The sequence below is a fragment of the Leptodactylus fuscus genome, chromosome 8 (assembly GCF_031893055.1).
Source record: "Leptodactylus fuscus isolate aLepFus1 chromosome 8, aLepFus1.hap2, whole genome shotgun sequence".
Lineage (NCBI taxonomy): Eukaryota > Metazoa > Chordata > Amphibia > Anura > Leptodactylidae > Leptodactylus > Leptodactylus fuscus.
This window is the reverse complement of record NC_134272.1, coordinates 49068590-49096361: the sequence shown is the minus strand read 5'-3', so window position 1 is coordinate 49096361 and position 27772 is coordinate 49068590. Positions and strand designations below refer to the sequence as shown.

General features: G+C 42.3%; 1 protein-coding gene across 1 annotated transcript; it reads left to right on the top strand.

Annotated features, from left to right (window-relative positions):
• The first annotated feature begins 221 nt into the window (after positions 1-221).
• Positions 222-27772, top strand: TMC7 (transmembrane channel like 7). The gene is made up of 16 exons (XM_075284807.1): positions 222-334; positions 7198-7429; positions 9822-9964; positions 11081-11242; positions 13026-13108; positions 13900-14045; positions 15762-15909; positions 17329-17502; positions 18569-18726; positions 19392-19506; positions 21826-21923; positions 23153-23336; positions 24654-24784; positions 24866-25021; positions 25872-25950; positions 27526-27772. Exons 1-16 carry the CDS (start codon positions 313-315, stop codon positions 27586-27588), a joined length of 2094 nt encoding a protein of 697 aa, XP_075140908.1. The 5' UTR covers positions 222-312; the 3' UTR covers positions 27589-27772.

The window sequence follows — 27772 nt, the reverse complement described above, 5'->3', positions numbered from 1 at the left end:
CTCACACCTCGCTGTGTCACATCCTCTCAGGTGCTCACTGCTCTACAGGGCCAGTCACGTGCTTTATACTCCGCGCTTCAAAACTCCTCCCCCTCCTGTGTACAACACCTGGACGAGGACACGCCCCCGGAGCCTTCCAACCAATCAGAAAATTCCCCAAACAAAAAACCCGCCTTAATGATCGTCATAGCAACAATGGTGAGAGGAGGGGGAGCAGAGCTCGGGAGGGGCTTCTGGGAGTTGTGCTGAGCCTGGCACAAGTTGTGGAGTCCGGGACGAGGTGCCCGTGTGGCAGACTAGAGCCCGGGCACAATGGCGTCAGAGACTGATAACGGTAGGTGACCCCGCCTCATATTCACTCATACACACTCGTTATGTGACGTCACACGGTGAATTAGCGTGACGTATGTAGGAGCGACACCTGCTTGTATATACAGTCTGTAAGCTACAATGGAGCAGTCCCCTGTCTATATATACTGTATACTGTGCTGGGGGTGGGGAGGCTCCAGGTAACAGGCGGCTCATACTTTGGAGTCATTGATTTCTTGCGCCCTATTCACACTGCAGCTTTATGGTTTTCTGTTTCTGCGTTATACAGAGAGGTTTCCATTATGGCCGCACTCATTTTAGGGAGATTATTTTACAGGGCTTCATGAATGATCTCCTGAACTCCAGTCTCATTACATTTGTATATCCTCTGGGGCCACAACCTCCTCTGGTATGAGGGCCACAGGGTTTTTTTTTTTTTGTTCCAGATTTTGACGCAGAATCCGGCGCGAAAAATGCTTTCCATTGACTTCAATGGGAGCCGTTCACTTCTTTTTTTCCGTTAGAGTTTTTTTGCTGCTCGTGGAAAAAAGACATGAGATGTCCTATCTTGTCATGGATTCCGGCGCAACGCTTTCTCCCGACTAGGCTCATTAATTTCCACCTAATCCGGAGCAGAATGCCGCGATTGGATGCTGGTGCACTGCACTGGCATCTAGTCGCAGCTAGGCGTTGTTTGGACTGGATTCTGAGGCGGCCTCCGTGTAAAAATCCTGACCAAAAAACCCTGTATGAACTCAGCTTAAGTACAGCGGAGCAAACAGCTGTTTGTGGTGTCATAACAGCTGGAGTGCCGAAGTTTGCGGATATCTATATGAGATGGGGGGCTTATCCTTTGGGAAAATGGCGGCCCCCGCTCCCCAATACACAGAACAGGAACTGTTTCCATTGTAAATTCTTAAAGACAGCTTACTAAGGGCTTGTTCACATCTGCGGCCCGGTCTCCGTACTTAGGTTTCCGTTTCCTGCCTAAAACACAGGCAGGATACGGAAACCTGCAGGAGACTTTCTCACCCATTCATTTGAATGGGTGAGAAAGCTGTCCGGCCGTGCGCGGCAGTGAGCGTTTTGCGCTCTCCGCCGCGAAACCGGGTTTTATAATCCGGACACAGAGTCGGACATGCAGTACTCTGTGTCCGGATAAAAAAATCCGGTTTCGCGGCGGAGAGCCTAAAACGCTCACCGCCGCGCACGGCCGGACCCGATCTATGGTTTCCGTCTTCTGCCATGCAGAAGACGGAAACCATAGTACGGACACATTGAACGCAGGTGTGAACCCAGCGTAATATGGATATTTTTGAAGTTCTGTACCATTTTGACTCTTTCTTAAACAAAGCCCTCTTGTTAGAGGAGTCTTCTGTCCATATGCCATTCTTTTACCAAAAATGGCTTCAGATGGTCAGGCATGTGATGAGATATCCATCAGCTTAGGGAGCGTTCACACTACCGTCGGTGTCCGACAGGTAGTGTCCGCTCCTAGTGTCCGCTCAAAATCTGGCACGGACACTAGGAGCGGACACTAGCTGTGTCCGTGACACCTGTCATTTATTTCAATGGGCATCGGGTGCGTTCTTTTGCACTCCGTGCCCTTCCTTCCCTGTCCGCAAGTGAAGATGTTCGACTTCTCAAGCGGACAGAAGAACCCTACATGTCGGGTTCTTCTGTCCGCTTGAGAAATCGGACATCTTCACTTGCGGACAGGGAAGGACAGGCACGGAGTGCAAAAGAACGCACCCGATGCCCATTTAAGTGAATGACAGGTGTCACGGACACAGCTAGTGTCCGCTCCTAATGTCCGTGCCAGATTTTGAGCGGACACTACTTGTCGGACACCGACGGTAGTGTGAACGCCCCCTTACTCCTTTGCTACATTCTGGAGCAAATTTATTAAGACTGGTATATCTTATGCCAGTCTTCATAAACTTCCCAACTGGTGCAAGGACCAAGAGATTTATGAAGTAGCTGTGGCCTCTACATAAATCTGTTCATGGTCCCAGCACAGAATGGAAACCTACGCCAGGTAGCAAACTGGCATGAGTCTTGGTATTCATTTGGGCCAAAGTGCCCTGGTCCCCGCCTCGCAATGCCCACATTCACATGATGTGGCGAATGGGGTTCGCATCAGGGCTTGAGGTACAAGAAGGGCTTTGTGGCAAACATACCCCTCACTATCATCGCTCTCCACCAGTTTTCTGGCATAGACAGACTTTATACCTGAGCTAGTTTCCAGGATGTCCAGAATCTACACAAACACAGAGGTGCAGAGTGTGTTGTAATGGAGGAATCTGGTGGATGTGCGCTATCACATGACCCTCCATCCAGGGCTGTGGAGTTGGTAGACCAAACTCTGACTCTGTTTGTTCACGTTGCAACTCCTTCATAAATGGCTGACAGTCATGGCCAGACAAAAGCAGTAAAGATCCTTTGAATCATTCAGGCCTGGTTCACATCTGCATTTGGGTCTCCATTCGGGGGTCCGCTTGGTGACCCCCCTGAAGGGAAACCTATCAACATAAAAAGCAGTTGCCTAAGGAAGCCAGTGAACTCCATATACTTTAATGGGGTCCGTGTGGTTTCCGCATGAAAAATGCTAAGTGCTGGACTTTTCTCTCCGCATATTTCATGTGGATAGGGGAACGGAATGGCCCGAATGCAGATGTGAGCTGGGCCTACAGTGTTGTCTGGGCTTGTGTTTTTTTTTTTTTTTTTTTTTTTTTGGGGGGGGGGGGGGGGCGGCATATTCTCTGGATAGGCCATAAATATCTGATCAATAGATGGCTGACATCTGGAGCGGTTATCTGTATGGAGCTGCTGACTTCATGGGAACTATGTTGCAGTGAGGGCGCTGGGCCTCTAGACAATGGACTGAGCTTTCTGCTTCAAGCCCCCTATTGTGTACTGAATGGGCGACGGAGGTGGTTCTATAGGGGGCTTACACCTGATCCTCAGCCCAATCCCTTGAAAAGCTTTGTATTAAGCTAAGATAACAATGGCTTTGTCATGGGATCACAACAAGGAACTAAAAACCAATATATTGACAAACCCAGAAGGAGCACAGCATGTTTGCATCACCACTCAAGTTGATGTAGAAAACACAATGAATGCTTTTTTTCCATCTTGCTTACTTTTGAAATGGAAGATAAAGGTCTGCATGATTTTTTTTTTTTTTTTTAATGAAATATTTATACAAATTGTTCATACTCGTGTGTCATGACTCAGCATGTAGACAAATGGATTAAGCAAATTCAACAGGTTTATTCAAAACCAATGTCCTATTAACCAGAATTACTTTATCAATGTGTGTCCTCACAGATCACAAAAGATTCTAAAAAAGTAGTAAACATCCAAACTGAATGGTCCACAACGCTGCCTAAACTCACAAGCAGCCCTCAATCTACAACCCCAATTCCAAACAAGTTAGGACACTGTAAAATGTAACGATAATAAGATTGCAATAAACTTGGAAATCTCTTATAACCATATTTTATTCACAATAGAACACAGAAGTTGAAAGTTAGACCTTTCTCCATTTCATTTGTAAAAATAATTGCCGTATATACTCGAGTATAAGCCAAATTTTTCAGCACAGTTTTTGTGCTATAAGGTATAAGGTCGGGGTAACCCTAAATACAAGTCCTATCGTGTGAATATTAGCTTAGAAAGGGTTTGTCTCCTTCTCATTGACCTCTGATCAGTATTCTGAGGAATCCTTCACATCCTGTCGGCAATTTTTGTGTGTCAATCATGACACTAACAGGATCTCATGTTTTACTGGAATTGTGTCCTACGGCACACTGTCTACATATGTACATGGGATGGGATGTACATTGAATGTCACTTAGCACAATATAGAACTGCAGGGGTAGAAGGGAGGGGAAATAAGTTTGGGTTTCCAAACTTTGTTTAGGTTTTTTGTTGCTTCTTACCCCCCTTTTGTAATAATACGCCCCCCCCGGGGCTTGAACCTGCGGTCGCTTGATTGCAAGTCCCATAGACGGCAATACAACTGTATTGCCGTCTATGGGACATTCTGTGTATTAGTATTACGGCTGGTCATAGAGACCAGCCGCAATACTAATGTATAGCCGTGACAGGCCGGGGAGCCTCATTAGGCTCCCGGCTGTCACCCGAACAGGTCGGCTCCTGCGATATCGCCGCGCAGGAGCCGGCCTGCAACGTCACAGGTACGGGGCCGGTGGGGACCGGCCCCGGGGGAGAAGAGGCCACCGATACTGACCCGGCATCCACTGTACTAGAGAGGCGGATGCCGGGGAGGGATAGACGCCGGGGCCTGAGACATCGCTGCCTGAAACCAGCGGCGGGGGGGGGGAGGGAGGAGCGGAATAGCAGCATCACTCCTCCCGCTGCTGGCTTCATGCAGGGCAGAGGAGCGCAGCGATGTTGCAGGCCCCGGCACCTGTAATGGCGTCTATCCCTTGCCGGCTTCCGCCTCTCTATTAGAGCGGATGCCAGGCGCCACATTCGGACTATAAGACGCACCCTTCTTTTCCCCCCAAATTTGGGGGGAAAAAAGTGCGTCTTATAGTCCGAAAAATACGGTAATAACATAGGAGAAATCTTCCTGGAAATTATTTCTCTAAGCGTTTAACAACTCTTGACTCACACCTGCCCCTTACAAAACCAACTTTGGGTGCATAGCGTAAAAATACATTAAAATGACGTTTTATGTTTTTGCACCTTTTTATACAAACCTCTGGAACATTTTTTATTTCTTTGATGTCATTGTTCTGTATAATTTTGGATCAGAAGACTCATGTGAACAGATTTTCTAGATGTGCCCACAACTGGCAAAAATGTGCCTAAATATTGTGTATTTTGTACACCGTTTTGGCTCAAACGTTTGACAAGTTGATGTGGTTTTCTAGGAAAAGGTCATAATATTATCTCCAAAAGTAAGTCAGCAAATAGGCGGTATATACGCAGACTAGACGGTGTACAGATGCTCCAGATTTATCCAGTATCAGTCACTGTCAGAGACTATTCTCAGTTTACACCATCCGACCATTAGTAAATGTGGCCATTATTTCACACTCACAATGGAATAGGGTTTAGCAGAAGGTCATATTTCTGTGTCAAGCCGGTCAACAATGCCAAGCACAATGTCATATTTTTCACAGCGTATCACTTTACTGTCACAGCTGTAACTGAAGCTACGCCATTCTGTTTCTAGCCTGTAGGTTTTTTTTCAATAAGTTGATTATTTTACATGATTTACTACATTAATTGTGTTCTGTCTGTTTGATAGCAATCTACCAGATGTTTAAAGGGATTGTCCACTTTTATAAAACTGATGGCCTTCAGATGGCCCACTCACTTTCTCTTATAGCCATCTTAGAGGGAGTCTGTCACCATGGTGTATCCTATTACACCAGCAGCACAGTTTGTTACCATCAGGTTAGCCTCACCTAGCTCTTTTCCCCGTGAATTTTCCTTCCTCTGTTGCCGAAATATACATTTATTACATAATATGCAATTGAGCAGCCTCGATCACCGAGGGTGCCGGCACAAACTGGAGAACATAGGGCCAGGAGTGAGTATGGAGGGCGTATTAGAGCAGTGGGGGCATAGCGATTTGGAATGACAAGAAGAAACTGCTACTGACTCCTATTGAAATATATGGGAGGGTTGCGACACGTTTTTAGATGCAGATTTCGCCTTAAAATTCGCCTGCAAAAAAGGCCATGATTAAAAACTTTTTGCTCATAAGCAATGACTGGTAAGGAGCAGTGACGATGCAGGAGGGGCGGTGACACTAATAGTAACTGTATGGAAGGTATTTCTTTTATTCTTTATGCTGAGCCAACAAAAACTAATTCTTAGAAATTGAAAAACCCCGTAGGAGTTAGAAAGTTGTCATAAAAAGAATTTCAATCTGTATATTGTATGCCTTCTGGACATGTAACTGCGTAGCTCAGCGCTCGCCACTAACTGCAATGTATTTTACCGTCTTCTCACAGGTTGGGACAAGTTTCTATTCATGTTATCACGCTCAGACTCCAACAGAGGATGTGGATCCCTAACAGTAGGGTCATGCTGGTGCTGTCTCTCGTAGTTCGGGTATTTCGAGGGACCCGAAGAATGGAGAGGCGGACCTCTATAACAGCAGTTACACACCAAGCCCAGCAGACCCCATTGATAATAATGGGGTTTGTTGGGTGGCGGTTGTTTTTAACTGTATCTGCTTTTCGGTGAATACAGACTGAGTCTCCGACGGAGAAGGCGATTGTTACAAGAGGAGTAAAATTAACAAAAGAACAAATGCCAGCAGAAAAATCCCACATGTCACCTGTTCCCATACCGCGGTGCTCATTCATTGCACCAGGTGTAGTTAGTGTAACGCTGTCCCATTGACATCTATAGGACAGTGCTGCAGTATCTACACTCTGACATACTTAGCACCTATGCTTCAGTCCTCCACTACTTCCAACACCAGTGACCCACTGGTGCATTGCGCTTCTTTGTTTATGACCCAGCAGCGCTGCCAATAGGTAATACATGTCACACAATTGACAGATCGTAGGATGTCAGAACATTGATGCTGGATCGCCTGAGAATTTAGCTAGCGGTGTTTTGTTTTGTTTTTTTTGTTTTGTTTTTTTAATTTTCCTTTATTTTTTTGGACTCTTGGTCTACAATGTTAATATCTGAGTAGAAACAAAGTGTTACTTTGTAGTAAAAAGTATTTATGGAAATTCTGTAATTTTGTGAGTGACAGAACCCTCATATAACACACAACCAGTTTGTTTGCATCTTGTATAGTGTACACTTTGTTTCTTGTTTGTGAACTGTTCCTACGCTTTATGGCTTCTAGTAGTATTTGGCAATGACATGGACCTTTTTATATTTCAGATGTTTTTCTCCCAGAAGGAAGCAGTGTGAATCAGCTCTTACAGGAGTTACCAAGTTACCAGACCCTGGTGCGGAGGAGACCATCGAATTATGGAACCATGGAATCAAGAAAAAGCACATGGCGGGCGCGATCACTGTCCCGAGGCCTCAGTCAGCAGGAGTCTGTGGAGGCCGACTTCACTACTATACCACGGGAGTGTGTTCTCAGTATGCAGGAAAAAAGAGAATTAAGGTAGTTATGGCTAATGCCTCTGGGTATGATCACAGGTGTGTGTCTACTATTAGCAAGGACTGGACAAAGAAGCCACTGTGCGTTACAATTTACTATGACGTTTACAAATATACTTTATAGGAGGTTGTTCGCATTTCATGGCTAATGATACAGTAACTAACTCGGGATAGTCTCTGTTGTGTATACCTGCGTAGGCTAATATCTACTGGCAAGGATTTAGGCAGTTCACAGTCTGTACTGGTTATTAAACCTTAGGGCTAGTTCACATGAGGACAAGGAGGTGGATTTTGACAGCAGATTTTGCCTCAAAATCCGCCTCCATGCAATGGTGGTCTATGTAGAGGGCTAGTGGTTTTTTTTTTTTTTTTTTTTTTTTTTCTCTAGCGTTTTTTTCCGCTAGGCGAAAAAAGAAGCCACATGACCTTTCTTCAGGCGTTTTCTGCCTGAAGAAAGCAATAGAAGTGAATGGGAAGCGAAAAACACGCGTTTTTTTCCACGTGGTTTTTTGCATAAAAATGCGTTGCTGTTTTTTGCAAAAAACTGCGCGGAAAAAAAATGCAACGCATTTTTTGCAGCCCATTCTCTTTACGGGATGGGGACTCCAGTGGACTGACAGATTTACAATCACTTGCGCCATAATTTGATGCATGTTGTAGTGTGAATGTGCGCCTGATCAGAACAGGCCTAGATTTCACATTCTAATGTAGGAACAGCTAATAAAGTGATCCTCTTAATTAATCTAGAGCAGTTTTCTGAGACATACTTTATAACTTATAACTGGTCTGTTAGGTAGTACCCCGACCAATAATGCACTTGGGGTGAATGAAGACCATCTATCATCTTATTTATGTGAGATCTTATCACTGCTTCTAATGTGAGGAGAACCCACACTCTATGATATGTAAATGATTTGTTCTTATGAGAACAGACTGTCTATTATTCCAAAGTGCCTTTGGTTCCAATTGTTTTCTAATTTGCAACTTTACTGTGAATGAGAACGTTGTGTCTGTTTCTTTGTGAAATCCATGAACACAGTAGAGACACATTTGCTGTAAAATCTGCCAGGCTTTTCTGAGTATAATGAGTATTATCTGACAGAATTGCAGGGGTGCCAATACTTTTGGCCAATTTATATATATTATTTTTTTTTTTTAAATGTATCAGTATGTCTTTGCAGTGTGGAAGGAAATCCACGCACACATGGGGAGAACATACAGACTTTTTGCAGATGTTATCCTTGGTGGGATTTGAACCCAGGACTCCAGTGCTGCAAGGCTGCAGTGCTAACCACTAAGCTCGTGTGTGTTTTTTTTGTTTTGTTTTGTTTTACCTGAAGGGACTATGTAAACATTCATAGGATCAGTCATGTGACTTCATTCAAACATCTGCTTATGTGTCCCATTCTTCTGAGTATTTTCTCTTGTATTATTTCTAGATAAGCTGGATGTCAAAAGGCAGTATAGTGATGGAACAGACAGCTAGAACTATTCATAAAAGAAGCTTGTTAGATGATATCTGCTGCTATATCTCACAGAAAGGTGATAATATAGGGAATATATAGTTGTTTTCAAGTTTATAGGATTTAGAGCAGGCTCTCTGAGTAAAAAGCAGAGTGAATCCTGACCAGACTCCTAGGAGAGACCGTGAGAGTCCTGCTTATCCCACCCACACAGGGAGAGCTGTCATTCACCATGTGGGGGAAGGGTCATCAGAACTCTCACTTTCTCTAGTAGAAGTCCTTTCAGGATTTATTCTTTTTTTTTTTTTTTTTTCTTCCTGTTGCAAATCTTATCAACCTACCTATCACAGAATAGAAAGTGTTACAGGTTTGTTTTAAAAGTGTCTCCGATTGGTACAATTCCCACTGATCCCCAGAATGAAGGTGCCACGGCCGTAGTTACGAGCGGTCTCTCCTCTGCTAAGTGTATCCTGCACCATTGTTCTCCTTGCAGGTAACAGCATGTGGCCAGGTTGAGCTGTGTATGAAAAGCCAGTGAAGAGGATGCAATAAAACATTTATCCTTTGTTTCTCAGGATTGGTGGGGTTCCCAGAGGTTGGGATCATAAATCATTGGGTTTCCAATGATTAAATGGAGAGATCTCCAGGTGAATGGGAGTGACACTGTGCAAGGACAAAGCCAATGAGACGTTGGTCCATTTGTCCATGAAATCGCCTCTGAACGATCATAGTGTTCTTGGCCTAACCTGGTCATGTGCTATAACATTGCACAATGAGAATGTCTCTAACACAAGTCTCACTATAACTTTTTGTTGATATTTGATCTGTCAAACCATTTTGTAGCATTTTTGGGGCTTCTGAATAATAATATATACCGATATACTCTTGTATGAAAATATCCCCTTATTTGTATTGATTTTTTTTTTTCTTTAGGTCTAAACAGTCTTCACAACGTACCACAGGCTTGAATCAGTTAAAAGTCAACACTAGAAATTTTAGCAGAAAAGTCCAACACAATACTTTTGCTTTCCTAAAAAATTTGTGGCTCTGGCGGTCCAATATTCATCATATTGAGGGTATGTATTTGATCACTAATAGGAGTGTTGTCTCTGTATTGTTGCTTCTAGTAAGTAAACACACAGGATGTTTCTCAAGTCTACATGTCCCACCCTAATAACTAAAAAACTGAACTAAAACAGCAAATTCGCTATAAAGCTGCACATCAAGGGTGCTCAGTGCTCTCTATAGGAAGGTCCTTGGCACACTGGCGTCATAACGGCACTGCTTACAAGGCGTTGCCCAGGATTTGCTCATTGCATTCTGTTACACTCCAGCCATTTTGGAATCATCCATGGCCTGTGTACCTGAGGCAAGAGGATAAACCACAGCTGGGCATAGGTTACCTTAGATTTTTTTTTTTTATATATATGACAGATCTTTTTGTTTTTCTGGAATCTACCTATAAGTGAAAGTCTAGAAAGCCTGCAGATATCGTTGTCAGATTATCACACTTGGTTTACTACTTTTGGTGCTAACGTAGATGGGCATGGAGAGCGCTGCGCGTATGGTGCCGCCTCTCCAGCCACAATGGTTGAGATAAAGGGGTTAGGAGACCCCTCCAATCTTCCTAGGATGTATGCCATAGATTTCTGTGACAGGAGTACCCATTTAGAAATAGTGAACTTGTACCATGGTCATAAGTGCTAGTCTGGGGTCATAAAATGCAGATTTTGCTGCATTTTTTAATGCGTGGATTCAAAAGGAAAGGGAGATATAAAGAAAACACTCATACTTCCCCATCCTGCAAAATCCTCTCCTCACATTGACCCAAAAAACTGCTATGAGGGAGATTTATGAACACTGAGGTGACATGAGAGGATGCCCCTCACTTATGACAAGGCGTACCCCTCCATTTAAATAAGGAGCATCTCCCGCCACGCTATATACCTGCACTAAAATGTACGCCAGTTTATTGTTGGCATTTACACCTAAATATGATGAGGACCTCGCCCATTGCACGCCCTTGCTGCGCCCTTTTTAGGAAAAGGGTGAGAGTTGTGTAATGGAGAGAAAAAGTAAAATTTTTGTTTTGTGCAATTCATGCCTTGTACAACAGAAAACTCTGCCCCAATGTTTGTCTGCAGCCTAAAGGGTTTTCCCTCCTCTAATAATCATTTTATGTTCATTTTCAGGTAAATTTGGTACAGGTATCGGGTCTTACTTCTCATTTCTAAGATTTGTGGTGCTACTGAATCTTGTCATTTTTCTTGTGATGTTCTGTTTTATAACCCTGCCACTTATCATCTCTAAACTGGACGTTTTCAACAGCACTAACATAGTTCCGTCCAGTCTTGGTAAGAAATCATTTTTTTTCCTATTTGATACATACTGTATATTAAAGCATACCTCCAGTTATAAACAACTTTTCATAAATGATTAGTGCATGTTTGTATAAGAAACTATGTAATATATCTTATATCTTCTCCACTTTTTAGGCTGAGTTAATTTCTACATATTAATCTATGAAGAGAGGAGGGGGTAGGATAAAGGTGCTAGAAAACCTACTCGAATAAATGCTGCTGCTACACTCAGCTACTCTATGCTCCTGCTCCACCCCTCCCTTCACCATAGAGGTCATTGTACAAGTCTGAATAATGTAAACAAGCAGTCAGATTGAAGATAAGGAGTAGAAACTAAAGTTAATACACAGAGAAGGAAACCGATCTCCTTAAGATATATTACATTTAATTAAAGGAGCTCTCCAGGTTTAGGTTAAAACTGCTTGGTATACTACGGTGTTTGACAACATCGTTCATAAGTGACATAATATCTAGAACCGACCCACAGAATCGGTGGTACCCCCATCGATCTCGGGAACATAGGTCCCTTGTCCCCTCACATTAATACAGCAGTCTGATCTTTTTGGGACTGTCTAATGGTTTTTAGAGATGAATGGAGTGACAGAGATCTTGTGTATCCTTTTCATACAGGGATAGAGTGATCATATATTTACCACATGTTCTGTGGATAGGTTTAAAGCATACCTCCACTTCTAAAACAACTTTTCATAAATGAATAGTACAGGTGAATATAAGAAACTTTTGTAATTATATATTGTCAAAGGAAAATGGTTCTATTTCCATGTATCAAGTGGAGTTGCTTTTTACATAGAAATGTATGGAGAGTGGACAGGGCAGGAGGAGGCGTCTACAAAGAAAAATATATGCTGCTACATGGACTGAGAGAGTTATTCTGACATTGCTATATCTTTTAAGATAAAAGTCTTCCAGTGAACAGAATGAGGCAGTAAATCAATGAACAGCTTCCTCCTCCCCCCTCCATAGTCTTCTATGTGTGAAGATCCTGTATAAATAAATAGACTGAGTGAAGTTAAGGAGGATAACATATTTTTAATAAGATATATTAGAAATGTACTTATTCATTTATGAAATGTGGTTTAATAATTGAAGTTCTGGTTTAGGTCCCAAGTACTCAGGGCAATCTGTGAATTGACTGGATTTTCCAGCCCAAACCCAGTCAGGTGATTGGGATTCCTTGCATCATACTGAGCTTATCCCTGTCTGCGCACGACTCCATCTATGGCAGGAACCCCTAGCATCTTAGTCCCCTGACTTGATTTGTGCTGGGCAATCCGGCCGATATATGGACAGGATTACCCTCTGTGCATGGGGCCCAAAATAACTTATTTTAAGAATGAAATTCTCTATTATTTGTGCATTGTGTATATTGACTTAATTCTGGAGAACATGTTCAAAGATGTGGTCACACAGCATGTACTGTTGGCGACTAATCCACTATGATATATATATATATATTACAAGCATAAGATGAACAGGATGTCTGCAGAATGGCACAAGTCCTCCACTGTAACCCCAGTTGATCAGAGAGTACAAAGTGACCTGTAGCGTGGCGGTGTATACTGTGGGTTTTCCCAGCAGCTTTCATCCTTTTGCAAGTACAGGAAGATTCACTGCAACTGTAGCAGAAATGCTGCTGCACAAGTGGCTTTCCGAAATACACCATGTTAAATTTCTGTGATGGAAATTGATCGACATTTACCATATGTGATTCCTAGTATGAAACTGCAAAAAAATGTTTTCTTTTCTCCATTTACAGAGTCTGACTGTTCAAAATACTCACTACCTAGCCCAATACTGAAATATTTCTACACTAATATCGTAGACCTGCTCTCTGGAACGGTATGTGCCACATTTTGGTTATTGGAACACTTTCATCTTTAATGCATTACGTTAAAAAAAAACTTCAATAAGAACAGGATACAGTACTCGAGTTACTATCATTCTGCGTGGTTAGTTGGTTTTCTAGGACCTGCTGTCCAGGATTTACAAAAATTTGTCCAAATGCAGGGAGCGAATTATTTAGTTTTTTCCTGCTTGCTTTCTGCAACAAAGAGGGGCCATGACTGCAGCAGCCGATCACTCATTGGCGATACTGGCATGCATGATGTGACCATTCCAAGAAATAAGCAGAGACAAATGGGCACCAGGAGACTGAAAAGATGAGGTTTTTTCTCACACTAATACCCTCTGAGAATATCTGACTTGGAGAACTTGCAGTCTTCCATGTCAGATCAGGTTCCAGATTGTAGTACCAAAGTGGATATCGCCACTTCAGTGCTAGTTGTTTCAGTCAGTCCAAGAGTGTCGCTCTTCTATAGCTTTGATTGTTTGGCCTTCTCTTAGATTGGTGGAGGTTCAAGCGATTGAACCGGTCTCTAACATCACCTATCCAGGGAACTGGTTATCATTTTTTAGGCCAAAATATTCCTTTTATTTAGTCTTTAATGAATCAAGTTATCACTTAATTAAATTAGTAAGCCTCCTAATATCATCGATCAATGCTAGAGCTGGAAAAATATTATACCTATTATGTATAGTAAAGAGAAAATGTAGAAAAGCGACAACTGCAATATCCAACTTCAAATGATAGACAGTAATAATTAAATCCTGACACTGTTCCTTTCTTTTAGGGTTTTCTTGAGATGACTTATCTGTTCTATGGATTCTACACCATAGACTCTGTCACCGTGTACAATTTTAATTATAGTCTACCGCTAGCCTATGTATTGGTCACAATCGTCTACCTGCTCTTAAGCATTTTCTGGATTGTGAAAAGGTAAAGTTATTCCATTTTTAATTGTGAGTTTTTGTGTATAAGTCTTACTTCATGAATGATTGCACCCCCTTATGTTAGCAGACAGTAAGGTGTATAGAGAATAATGTGATTTGTAGGGAAGAAGTAGATAGAGACTTGGGCTGGGTTCACAATTGTGTTCGATCGCTGTTCAGAGATTCTATCCCCCATTCTGCTTGAAACATGCATGCAGGACTTTTCTCTCTGCATTTTTCAGGTGGAAACCATGGGGTCTGCGGGTTTTCATGGGTAAGCGTTATGTAAGCAGATTGGGTATCTGTTTTTCAGCTCCCCAAACGGATATGAAGACCAGAAACCCGAGCAGATGTGTGAACCTAGCATCACCAGTATCTAATTACTACTAGGATGACGAAAAATGTGGCTGCAAATAAAAAAATGCTTATTTATGATGGATAAAATATTGTATGGGACCCCCGCCAATCACAAGAACGGGGATCCTGAGCCCCTTTGTGAGTGGTGCAGCAGTTGCATTTGCTGTATGGAACTGCCGTAGAGAAAGACAAGTTCAGTTCTCTGCAATCTCCATCAGTCCCATGAGTTAAATGTAGTTGCAACACATGTCTGAAAGCCACTCAGTTCAATATTGGGATACAAGACCCCTGTTCCAGTAATTGATAAGGGTTCCGTGGTTGCACCACCACCCATCAGACTCTTTATGACCTGTCCTGTGAACAGGTCATAAGTTGTTATAGTGGTCCAACCCCTTTAACACCTGTAAAATTACATTTAGGACATGTTCACATTTATCGCATGTGCTGCGGACTTTCCGTCCAGATTCGTGAGTAGAAAATCTGGATTTTAAATCTGCGATGTGATTATTTATTTTTTAAATAAACCTCTTCATCTTCACTTGTACTCTGATAAGCTAAAACTTTTCCTAAATCTCTAATCCCTAAAACAGAAAAATTACACATGACACTTTTATACATTTACATTAACAGTTATAATAAAATATATATGTGTGTATATATATATATATATATATATATATATATATATATATATATAGTATATTTAGACATCTACAATTTTCCTTATGCATCCCCCTTGTACAGAAATTTAAAAAAAAGTTCTGGGTGTCAGAATGTGGTAACTTTTTTTTCAATGTTTTGTATTTTTGTTAAGGGGCTAAATTGTAAATAAAACTATATAAATTTTGTATCCCCGGAATTGTGCCGAAACATAGAAGGCAGATGTCAAAGCTCGTAAGAAAGTCGCACCTTTTCTCCAATGCTACCCCATTCAGTGAATGGAAAAATAAAAATGTTATGGGGGTTTGGAGGGGGGGTGGTTCGGGGAGTCAAAAACTAAAATCGAAATATGTCACTGGTACGAAGGGGTTAATATTGGTCTAAAAGTGGCCAACCCCTTTAAGTTTGCTGGCTGTGGATAGGCCAGTCAGTTTCTTCTTCTTCTTCTTCCCGTCCTTCTGTTCTTGGCTGTATTTTAGTAATGTAATGTTGAGTGCTGTGGATTATAATGCATGTGTCTCTCCTGGCCACTGGTCTGTTTAGAGATTTCTCAGCCTGGGCTTTGCGGCCATAGTACAATCCCATGAGATAGACTCTTGTTGCACGTGAGGCTTGGAGTGTGGCGTTTGCGATAGACAATCTATGATCCATCACCCTGCTACATGTCATTTGTGCCCTTATTGTCTTTACATTTTGTTTTTATCAGGGCAGTCGAAGGCTTTAAACACAACCTTGTGCATGATGAACAGAGGTTTCAGACTTTCTGTAATAAAATATTTGCCGGCTGGGATTTCTGTATTAAAGACCAATATTATGCTCGTCTGAAGCACAGCAGTCTACTTTATGAGTTGCAGGTAGGTTACCGGAAGCCATAGTGTCTCTTTTGTTTTCTATGCCATGCAAATGATGGTTGGAGTGTGTGTAAGCAGTGGACGGTGCTTGTATCTCCATCACTGCATGCATACACACAGGTGACCCTGCACATGTGCTGAGCGCAGTCAGATGTTGTCCAGCTTGGGTACAGAAGGAGTTCTCTGCCGTCCACTTTGACAAAACTGATTCATGGACAGTAGGGGTGTACAGGTGCCTGAGCTATGGGTGCACCTGACACTTATGTTGGGTGCAATCTATACATATGCAATTAAAGAGATTTTCCCACAAGCGTTACCATATTTAAACTTGTAGACCATTAAAAGTTAAACATTTGTAAACAAAAAAAAAAGTGCACTTCGGGTGCCTATAGCACATGCTCCACTGGCCATCTTTATTCTATTCCTACATAAGCGGCTGTCTTAGCATACGCTGTAGGCTCAACCCAGACCCGAAGTGGCCAAGCCTACAGCGCATGCGCGGGTTTTCGAAGCTGCTGAAGACACAGTTTGGCTGCTTATGCATTGAAAACGATGACCAGGATGGCTCATCTGCATGAAGGGGGTGTGATGCAACAGTCCAAGAGGTGGCATTCAGGGTATGACGATGCTGTGCTCGGAGTACAAGGGGAGTGACCCCCCTGTGCTCCCTGAAATTCATTTACATATATGGGAAAATCGATTTATTTAAAAAAAAAAAAAAAAAAAAAAAACGTGGTGTGCAGGGCAGAAACAGTGGTAGGACAAGAATAGCTTTTCTAATGGTTATTCCTATGTGTTAGTGTTAGACTCTACCAGTGATAGACTCCCCTTAAAGATTTTTTTGTAACCATCTTAGTGGTGACAATCTTTTGTATTGATCGCTTTGCAATGGACTCGAGCATGAATGTGGAATTTTCTATGATCTGGGACTTGGCAGAAGCCCAGCCATTATCTTCTCATGCGTGTAGTGTCCTTGCCTGGCCTATAAGCAATAAGGAAATCATGGCTGGATTTCTGATAAGTCCCAGGCTATAGAAAGTTCCTGCTTTCATAATCTTATCCATTGGCAAACCTTCAAGACAAACGACTCTCCACACTAAGATGGTTAGAGAAAACCCTTAAGCCTGACTTTTTAGGCCATGTAGTTGCTGTTTACCTGGCATCTAAGGATTTAAATGACCAGGAGTGGAGGTTTCTTACCAGCAATAAGAAATTCAGCTTCTGGGCCTTTTGTAAAGGCCAATTTGAGAAGGCCTTTATGGTTATTTATGGGTTAAGCCAGTTTGTAGACTTCTATGGTTCAGTAAATATTAGCTGTTTGCTTAGCAGGAGTTCTAGATCTGTGTAAGTTCCTTCCAAGGAAATGTTTATCTAAGCTAAATGTTTGATGAAACTCTTATTGTATTGTTTTTTTCTTCACAGACTGATTTGGCGGAGGAAAGACTGCGGCACAAGAAGCAGAAGAGAACAAGGGGAGAAACCATCAGAATCTATACCTTCAGAATGTTCCTGAACGTTATTGTCATTGCAGTTTTAGGTTGCTGCTTCTATGCAGTCTACCGAGCTACAGTCTATTCACAAGAGTATAACAATAATGTGAGTATCCATCCACAAGCTCCAGCGCTCAAGTCCGGTTAATAATGAGGAATAGGAAGGCTCTTACTCTTGGCTCATTCATGTTGTCCCTGTACTTATTACATAAGACTCGTTCATGTGCTATGCTGTTCAATTTTCAATTTGGTACATCCATATTAAATGTGATGGAAGTCGATAGTAGTGTAGTAAAACATTTTATACATTTGCTTGCTCCATTGCTTGTATATAAATAATTATCTGCTTTCTAATATTGATGGCATGTCCTTAGGATATTAGCTATGCAAGGGTCTCATACCCAGGACCCCTGCATATCAGCGGCTCCTAGTAATTTGTTTGTGAGTTTTTTTTATTTTTCTGTTAACCCCTTCCCGACATCTGCCGTAATAGTATGGCGCTGCTGGGAAGGACTTCCCGCAAACCTCCGTAGTACTACAGCGGCTGCATGGTGCGCACACAGAATCTGTGTGCGCACCATGCCCTGCGACTGTCAGCCGTATGTTACGGCTGACAATGCCCTGTAACACCCGCGGTCGGAACCGGGTCCGATCGCGGGTGTTAACCCCTGAGATGCCGGTGGTCAAACATGAAGTACAATGTGTTACGAAAAAACAATCTCCAAATCACTTTGGTAAGTTAAAGCATTTCAAAGTTATTGCCACATAAAGTGACACGTCAGTTTTGAAAAATCGAGCTTGGTCAGGAAGCCAAAAAGTGCCATCTGTGGGAAGGGGTTAAACTCTTTATTTATTTTTATTTAAAGGAGGGGGGGCAAAAGAAGAGGAGGGGACAGGGAGCGACATCCACTCCAAGCATCTCCATTCAGGATTGAGATATTTATGGATTTATAAAGTTTCAAGTCCTTGTAGACAAGCCACTGAACTCTGATTGCGGGGATTGGTGCTAGGTCTTCGCTGTAGAATACAGCGGAGACCCTCTTGCTATGGCAGCCGCATTGCAGAAGAGTGCCCACCATCTTTAAAGACCCAGCATCCGCTGTACTATTGGGAAGACCTTAACACATCTAGTTCGTTTTTTTTTTTTTTGTTTGTTTTTTTTTTTACCATAGGCGAATGCTCAGAAAGATGACCGGTTGAGTCTGGTGGTGGAGTATCTTCCGTCTATTGTAATCACCATTGCCAACTTTATCACTCCGATCATCTTTGAAATCATAGTACGATTTGAAGATTATTCCCCAGCCTTTGAGATCCGCTTTACTCTTATAAGGTAGGGAAACCTCTTGCTGTTATGATGTAGAACACCAGTACGCCCCTTGTCACCATGGCATTGCATCGGTGCCCCACAATCACATTATGGGGGGGACGCTTTAGATGCCACCATCATTATTGATGTTTTCACTGCTTACAACTGTTAGAGGAGGATTCCAGCCATGTGTCACAGCTGACATCCTCTCCCGATGGCTCCTTCTCAGTTCCTGAGCCGGTGGCATCTATCTGACGTACTATTTAATTCCCACTGCTGACATAATAGTTCGTCATGGGTTCAGTCTTTAAATACCCAGTTGATGTACATCTGATAATCGCCTATGATACAGTCACACATGATACAAGAACTCAGTGACATCCTGACTTGTTCGCTGACTTCTTCTATAGGATATGACCTATAGATCTTTTTTCATTGGGGTTCGATCCTTTGAGTGATGGGGTTGCAGGACTGTTTTAGTGCACTTTCAGAGTTTTCCCCTGCACAATACTCCCAGCCACCCCCTTTTCACGTCGCAGTAATATACCATCACTTTATGAGTTGGAAAAACCCCTTTAAGATGAGACTCTTACGTGTCTTCGGATTTAGTGTCAGAGAATATACAAGTCACGTTTTTTTTATGCACGATTAAAAAACTAAAGTAAGTTCCTTGATCCTGGTTTTTTCAGGTGTGTGTTTGTCCGGTTGGCCAGCATTGCTGTACTGCTCGTCTCTTTATGGACTAAAATTACTTCCTGCAACGGGACTTGTGCGCTTTGTGGATACAACTATGCAGCTTATCCAGTGAGTTATCCTTGAACTGTATATTGTGCTGTACGGTTAAAGGGGTTTTCCATATATATATATCTTAGGTGCCAGTTACTCTCTGTGTGGTCGAGGGGGTTTATTGACACACAGCTGTCACATCCTCACTGGTCACATAATGAAAGCCTGTGCCATGAATGTCTTGGAGAACCACTTTAGATTTTCTATATTGCTCTGATATACTTTGTGACGCATATATTCAACAAGCTGGATAAAATAACGCAAGCAGCCGTATGTTGCATTCCATCACTTTTAATGGCCACTTTTTTCTCATTCACATAGCTTATATTGCTGTTGATAAATTTTATTACTTGTGCTGTTCAAAAAATCTGTTTGTTTTAGGGGCATGATATGTCAGACCTGACAGAACACCAACAGGCTATTGTTGATTGCACCTGGCAGGGGTGTCTGTAACCCAAGCTGATGGGTGTGTTCTACTGTTTCTATGATCACATCTAAGTATGCAAAGACTGGCACATTGCAGACGTAAGCAGCTGTGGTCAAAAGTCAAAGTTTGACTTTGGTTTGGATATTGCAGCAGCACCACCATTAGTATCTCCTTTGTGCAGTGCACACCTGATGGTTTCCAGTGATACTGGTGCCTCCAAAACAGGGTCTGGCTGTGGATTAGATATAAAAACATATATATATAATATTTTATAGCACTGTTGGGTCTGGAAAATCCCTTTAAACTTGTATTCAACTCTACAGTAAATAATGGTGCCGTAGATTTGTGTTTTATGGGTACAATTGAATAGAGTGCTTTTCTGTCCCTTGCACCTAGCTTGGACACTTGACCATATCTGTATCTGATGTTTTTGCCAGTCGCTGCATACTAAGGTATGATCACAAACACCGCAGACCTGGACACACCCAACAAAAATGAGTCTGATGGAGCACTGTGGAGTTTGACGTATCACATATCTAAAGCAAATGAACAGGGTTTTTTTTTTTTTTTTTTTAAAGAACATCACAGGTACCAAAGTTTATGAATAGCAATTTAAACATTCACGGTGATGATATGTACGTATCAGGAATAGTTCAACTTAACTATGTAAAAATATGGGAGTTCACATCAAGCTGTCCAACCCCTGGTTCACATCTGCATCGGACACTCCGCTTGGAATCTCTGTTGTCGTGACTGCTAAAAATAACCAGATGAAAAAGTCTTACAAGTCTGACTTTTTGGTCCGGCAGCTTCAGTTAAAAACAGCAGACACCTGACAGACTTTATTGTCAATGTGGTCTGTTGGTCACTGTTGGTGTTCTCTGTTTTAGCGGTCTGCATGTCCATTGTTCTGGTCCTCCAACGGATACAGCTGGCATACATATTGTTCACTTTCTAATTAGACAAAATAGGTTGATTTTCCTCCCCCTCCCTCTGGTTCTGTTACACCTTCTGTTCGTCCCACCCCCCTTTTGTGTCCTGTACATTCGCCCTGTCCTGTCCTCCCCCCTTCTTGCCCCCTGATTTGATGCCTTTTTTTATTTTTCTGCCCTTGATTTCTCTGCTGGGGTTTTTCCCCGGTTCTGTACCTTGTCCCTCGGCCCTGCGTGGTCGCATTGTTTGTTCCTAGAATGTTCTTTCCCCTCCCTGCTGTTTTGTTACATTGGATGTTTGTTTTCTTTAATTGCAAAAACCTTAATAAAATCTGATTACACCTAATTAGACAAAATAATTCTGTGATCTGTCACCCAGACCTTTTTGACATCAAGTACCCAGATGGCCTATTTATCTTCTGAGACTGGATTAGTGAACCTTGGCTCTTCAGCTGTCGTAAAACTACAACTCCCAGCATGCATACTTACTCTGCTGTTCTTGGACCTCCCATGGAATTGAATGGAGCATGTTGGGAGTTGTAGTTTCTCAGCAGCTGGAGAGCCAAAGATTCCCTACCCCTGTTCTAAGATGTCATTTATGTGCTGAATTGCATCTGTGTGAAGTCAAGTTCTCGGATGTCTGACTCTTGTTAGTATCCTCCTAGGGACCTTCACATGAACCTGATTGGGTCAAGAAATCCATTCAGTAGTCTGTCACTGAACTCCCAGTATCCTGGTGATTTATGATTCCTTGAGTACTATGATGCCCTGAAGTCCATTCTTACAAACCTTAGTCGAGCTGAGAAGGCAGGCATTTTTCCAGTCTGATCACATTTATGTAAGGGCCATTTTTTAGGAGAATGCCTTTTCTTATATATTCTTTTTTCTTCCAATTTTGGCAGGTTTTTAGATGTGTTAGCATTACTGTTATAAACTTTCTTATTACTTGATCTTTGCTGATTTTCTCTTTTTATACAGTGTTGGGAAACCAGGGTTGGACAAGAAATGTACAAGCTGATGATCTTTGACTTTTTAATCATTTTGGCAGTGACCATATGTGTAGAGTTTCCAAGAAAGTAAGCTGCTTTAGTTTTGTTTTTCCTGCTGATTTTATACCTTGGCTAGCTGTCTGACAAATTCTTAGTTGGGTGTGCATGTATTTTAGTGGGGAAACTGGAATGAGCTGTTGCCATAGGAGACTGGCTGAAGCGTATTTCCTGCAGGAACAAAGCATCTGATCTATTGAAATGGAACCAGCCCCATCCTCCATTCCCCTAACATTTTTCATCAGAAGATAGACCCCCATATAGATTAGATAGTTGGCTGGCCCCAACAGTTTACATCCAAGTCTCTGTTCACACCTGTGTCCGATGTCATGTCTGAGTACACCTGGGTCAAACACCTAGGAGGATTTGTTGGTCGCTGCCTGTGTCCATCATGTGAAGGATTTTTCACATTATGGCTGAGGCCCCACATTGCGGAAACGCAGCTTTTTTGGTTGCAGATTTTGCTGTGTTTTTTTTTTTTTTTTTTTAGCCAAAGTCAGGAGTGGATTGAACAGAAGGTAGAAGTATAAGTACTTCCTATATATTTCCCATTCCTTTTGTAGCCATCTTTGGCTCAAAAAACCGCAGCAAAATCTGCAACCAAAAAAGCTGCGTTTCCGCAACGCGGGGCCTCAGCCTATAAGCTGAAACCACAGATGTGTAAAGAGCCTTGTGTAGACATCATTCAGCATATGGACTAGGTGAAGACAAGATGGCCTCAATAGTGTTATGAGAGTCCAGAACTTATCAGCCACTAGAAAAAAAAGTGGCCTCAGCACGTTGACTATTTTGCCCTTTGATCTAATAGCAAAAGGGTTTCTAGATTGCATCTTACCAACACCACAAAAATGTTATCATCTAGTCCTGCTTTTTCAGCAGACAAAAGACTCAGGAGAAAGATGCCTGCAAAATATCATTGGGTGAATGTGTCATACATGTTAGTGTTAGAGATGAGCGAACACTATTCAGAACAGCCATTCCAAATAGCACGCTCCCATAGAAATGAATGGAAGCGGCAGACACGTAGACTTTGCCGGCGGCCAGTCGCTTAACCCCCCGCGTGCCGGCTACGTCCATTCATTTCTATGGGAGCGTGCTATTCGAAACGGCTGTTACGAATAGTGTTCGCTCATCTCTAGTTAGTGTCTGTAAATCATAGAAAGGGACAAATTAGGAAGTGTCACAACCTATAAACTGAAGAAAACCTTGGAGGTGTCTTGTGTTCTATAGATTCCTTACTGGCGTTCTCTATTTTCTAGGCTGCTGACGACATACTTATCATGGAAACCAATTCAGTGGTGGGGTCAGCAGGAATTTGAGATCCCTCAGAATGTCCTGGAGCTTGTGTATGGACAAACAATCTGCTGGATCGGAGCTTTCTATTCGCCTCTTCTTCCAGCTATAGCAACTATAAAATATTTCATTATATTTTATATTAAAAGGGTAAATGAACAAAACCTAAACCATATGGAGCATGAGGGTTACATACAATATACCATAAAGAGGAATGTCTGGTGTGGAAGAATTTTACATACCCCTTTACAGAATTAGTAAAAAGTAATGCATAGAGAGTTCTACTGAATAGTAAGGACCCAAATTGGAGAATGACTGCAAACAGTGTTTTAGATTTTCAGACTATTTTTTTTTTGGGCTTGACCAAATTCCTTTGAGTGAACATCTCCTTATTCTGTGCAGAGGTAGCTTAATATGTGGTACAGCTTCTTTAATAGAAGGGTTTACTTTGTTTGGGATATTCATCTCTTGGTGTGGGGGGAGCTGAGATCCAGTCCCCAAAATGATCAGTTGTACAGTGCCAGAAGCAGAAAGCTCCATCCCTTGTAGAGTGGCCATGCGCTGTCACAGCAGTTCAGCGCTCATTGAAGTCAGCGAGAGCTGATCTGTAGTGAAGGGGCCTCATCACTAAGTAGGGAATGGCCAGAAGCGGCTTCGTACAGCTGATCAGTCTAGGTGCTGGCTCTCAGCTTCCCAACAATCATGTATTTATGGCCAGAAGCTTAGATCATACATAGTTTAAACCTGGACACCGGCTTTAAAGTGTTGAGCAGGTACAAAGAGATTCTCTTATTTTGGAGGACCTGCATTGCACAATAGCCTATTGATTTTAATATGCGCTGTGTGAGGTGGACAGCAGGGAAATTAAACACTTGCTGCCAGGTTTCCCAACAGTTATTGGGTGAATATGTCGGGTCCAGCAAGTAAGGATTTTCCAAATGGGCATCTCATTTTGTTTCTCTCATGATGGGTCAGTAGGGGTGTTAATCATAGTTTGGATGTGTCCCAGATTACAGAGGTCCCAGCAGAGAGTGATCACTGAGTGGAAACGTATGTCTTAAGCAGACGACTTATTTTAGGCTGGGTCCCCACGTGGTGTAATTGCCACAGTTTGACCGCGGCGTAAACACAGCAGAAAAAAAACATAACATTTTAAAGTAACAGCAAAGTAAAAGAAATTCTAGCGAATCCCATTCCCAATTTGTGGGAAAATCTGAGTAGCAGACATGCTGCGATTTACAAAACCATTGCGGTTTTGGAAATCGCAGCATGTCAATTATACCTACACAGATTCTGGTGAGGAAACTTCTGCGAACTTTCTGTGGAAAGCGCTGAGTGAAATATCGCATTGCCGCCGCGGTTTTTCTGGCAGCGCTTTATTGCTGCGGGACGTCACGTGGGGCCTTAAGCTGTTACTAATATTGTTTTGTATTATTATTCACATCCCTCTATCCTCTTCACTTGCAGATTACTTTGATGGAAAACTGCCGACCACCAACTAGACCTTTCCGAGCTTCCAGTTCCAATTTCTTTTTCCTGGTGATATTACTGATCGGCCTTATCCTGGCCTGTATTCCTGTGGGTGTGGGAATAGCACAGTAAGTAGTAGCCTGCAGTAGACATTCACACCTACATAGACATGGTGGCAACAGAATTTCTGCATTTATTTTAACCTGTAGGATACCGGCTTCTAAAGCGTGTGGCCCCTTCATCAACTACAATACCTCCTGGCAAATTATACCAATGACTGTGGAGAAGTTTCCGCAAGGCCTGCAGAAGACCATCTATGTCATTACATCAGAGTCTTTTGCAGTGCCGTTTTTCATCCTGTCATGGTGAGTTTTTTTGAAGTTTCCTATATTGTGTTTTACTTTAGCATAACTGAAGCATCATTTCGGAATGGTGCAGATTCGGGCTAGGGCTACATAGCGAGTTAGGGAATGACTCCCATTGCGTAAGCAAAGATCACCGGGTCACTCTCCAACTCCTTCACCAATTTAAGTGACTACATTTGCTTTGTGATCCCGAGGGTGCTGAGACCTCGACTTCTAGATGTAAAAAACTTCAGCTTTATTTTTTTGGCAACCAGTGCAGTCACAGCACCCTTGAGGACGCAGTAATAACTTCATTCGCTTACATTAATGAAGAATCTTTGGTCATGAGGGGGGGGGGGAGTTGTGGCCATGTAACACTTCTTGATGGAGAAAACTTTACTATTAACACTTAAGGATTTTTCCACAAGCAGACACAAGTTTCTAAATTTTTCGATCTCACAAATTCCATTCAGTATTTCAGATTCTCAGTCAGTTATTCTGCTCTATTTCTCGACCTGGGGGCCTGTTGCTAAAGCCAGGACATTGGCTTCACACAGCTTAGCATGAGTTAGCCTCCAAATCACACTGACAGGTAATGGCCAAAAGCGCGGCCTGATTCTGCAGTTTACAACAATCCATTACAAACGACACTGTCACATTAATGGTTAAATGATTTCTTATTGTCACTCTCCTAAGACCATGTTCCCTTACATCTCTATGGACCAAATATCACAGTACCATAGTCATAGTAATGACCATAAGATAGTGGCAGAGAAGAGGAGGAATTCAGATGGTACTGTAAGAGTGTGAGGAAAATCTTGTCTTCTATAATATTTCCTGTAAGTAATCTAATTGTGTTCTTTCTCTGCAGTTTGGTCATGTTTTACTTCATTGCGTTGGCTGGTGCCCATAAAAAAGTGGTGGAGCAGTTGCAGGAACAGCTGGCTGTGGTAAGTATTAGATAACAAAGTTGGTTTGGAGGGTTTACATGTAAACATCACAAGTGAAATGATAATGTCGTAACCTTATTGGAGTCTGATAGATGATATGTCTACTAGCCTGTCACCAGAAACCAAGATTTCAACCCTGCCCAATAGATAGTTAGATTTGGGCAGTTGCCATGCACATACCTTGCATCTGAGTCTGGGTGTGGTTGTCAGCCACCATTTAGGTGGTTGGGTATAGTGTTTGCCATGTGCATTTCCTCCCAGATTCTTGTATCCTGATTGTGTACTTGTCCAGTTTGCGATCCGTTATTTTTAGTTCTACAGAGTCTAATATGTTTTATGTATATACTAAAATCTATAGTTCCACTGAGTTTTATGTTAGGAACTGTTTGGGCTAGTTCACACGGGGTCCCACGTGAACGCATTCTGTCTTGACTGCCGCGACGGGATACCGATGCAGTGCACTGGCATCCCGTCGTGGCTTTCTGCTCCGGATTAGGCCCAAATGAATAGGCCTAGTCCGGAGGGTGGTGTCATGAGGCGGACGCCGCGGCTGAATCAGCTGTGGAATCGGCATGAAAACAGAGCAGCTCGCTTCTTTTTTCCGCGAGCGGGAACAAACCGCTCACAAAAAAAGGAAATGGAAAAAGGAAATGACGGGGTCCCATTGATTTCTATGGGAGGCGGCAGGATTTTGATGCGGATTCCACGTCAAAATCCTGACCATTTTGCCCCCATGTAAACAAGCCCTTTGTTTGCTGTGATGTTGTAATGTCCTGGCCACACTGTTGGGACAGATGGGGACAGTTCACATGGATAATCCAACAACTCACACAAAATACATAGTTATTAATCTTGGGAGTATAAAGGCTGCCCGGACCTGGCTTCTGGGTCGCTCTCCATCCTCCTTCCTTTCCCATATCCCACATTAGTCTTTACTATAGTCACCGGGCCCGCATTACAAGTAAACTATCCAGAGACCATATGCTGTTTCAGATCTAATGACCCAGGGTCAGAATCTGCTTTGAAACCCTCAGGTTCAACATCTAAAAACCCTGAAGCAAGTTAGTTGAAAACAAGACTCCGTGGAGATGTTACCAGTTGGAGATTAACAGATTTTTGCTCCTTTCTATGAAATCCTGCGCTGAAATCCACATTTTGTTCCCTCTGTATTCTTTCCTATTATTAGCAACAGGAATCCTTACTGTATCTGCATTTCAAACACTTATGTGAAAGGTATTATATAAGCTACAATTCTGCTTATGGCATATGAAAGATAAGATTCTTGCACCAAGAACGTACTGGGACCTTTATTAATGTCAGAGATATCTTTAGTTGAAAATATACTCCAATTGAGTATATCCCAAATCCGTCAATCCCGACTGTATTCTCAACTTCTGATTTCTCTGAAAATAATAAAGGAAGAACTACCATGTATGACATGAAAAGTTTTGTTACACTTTAGTGCTGACAACGGTGAAGTCTAAAAAGACGAAACCTCTGATAGATTCCATGTTACTTCTGTGTGCAGGCCTTTATACAATTTATCTAAATTGTTGTCTGTTCTTGGTCTTTTAGGCAAGCAGAGACAGAATGTTCCTAATCCGACGCCTGGCAGAAGCTCACAGCAGCCATTTCTAACTGCATTATGGGGCATGAACCCAACAAAACTGTTACTACTGGTACAAGAGGCCACAGTGGCCAAATGTTATGTAAGAATGCACTTTATAAACTACAGGACAAAGTGTGTATTACCAGCTAGCAGCCAAATTATCGAGGGGTATACATTTTACTTACTTTAAGCATCAAAACCACATTCAGTTCT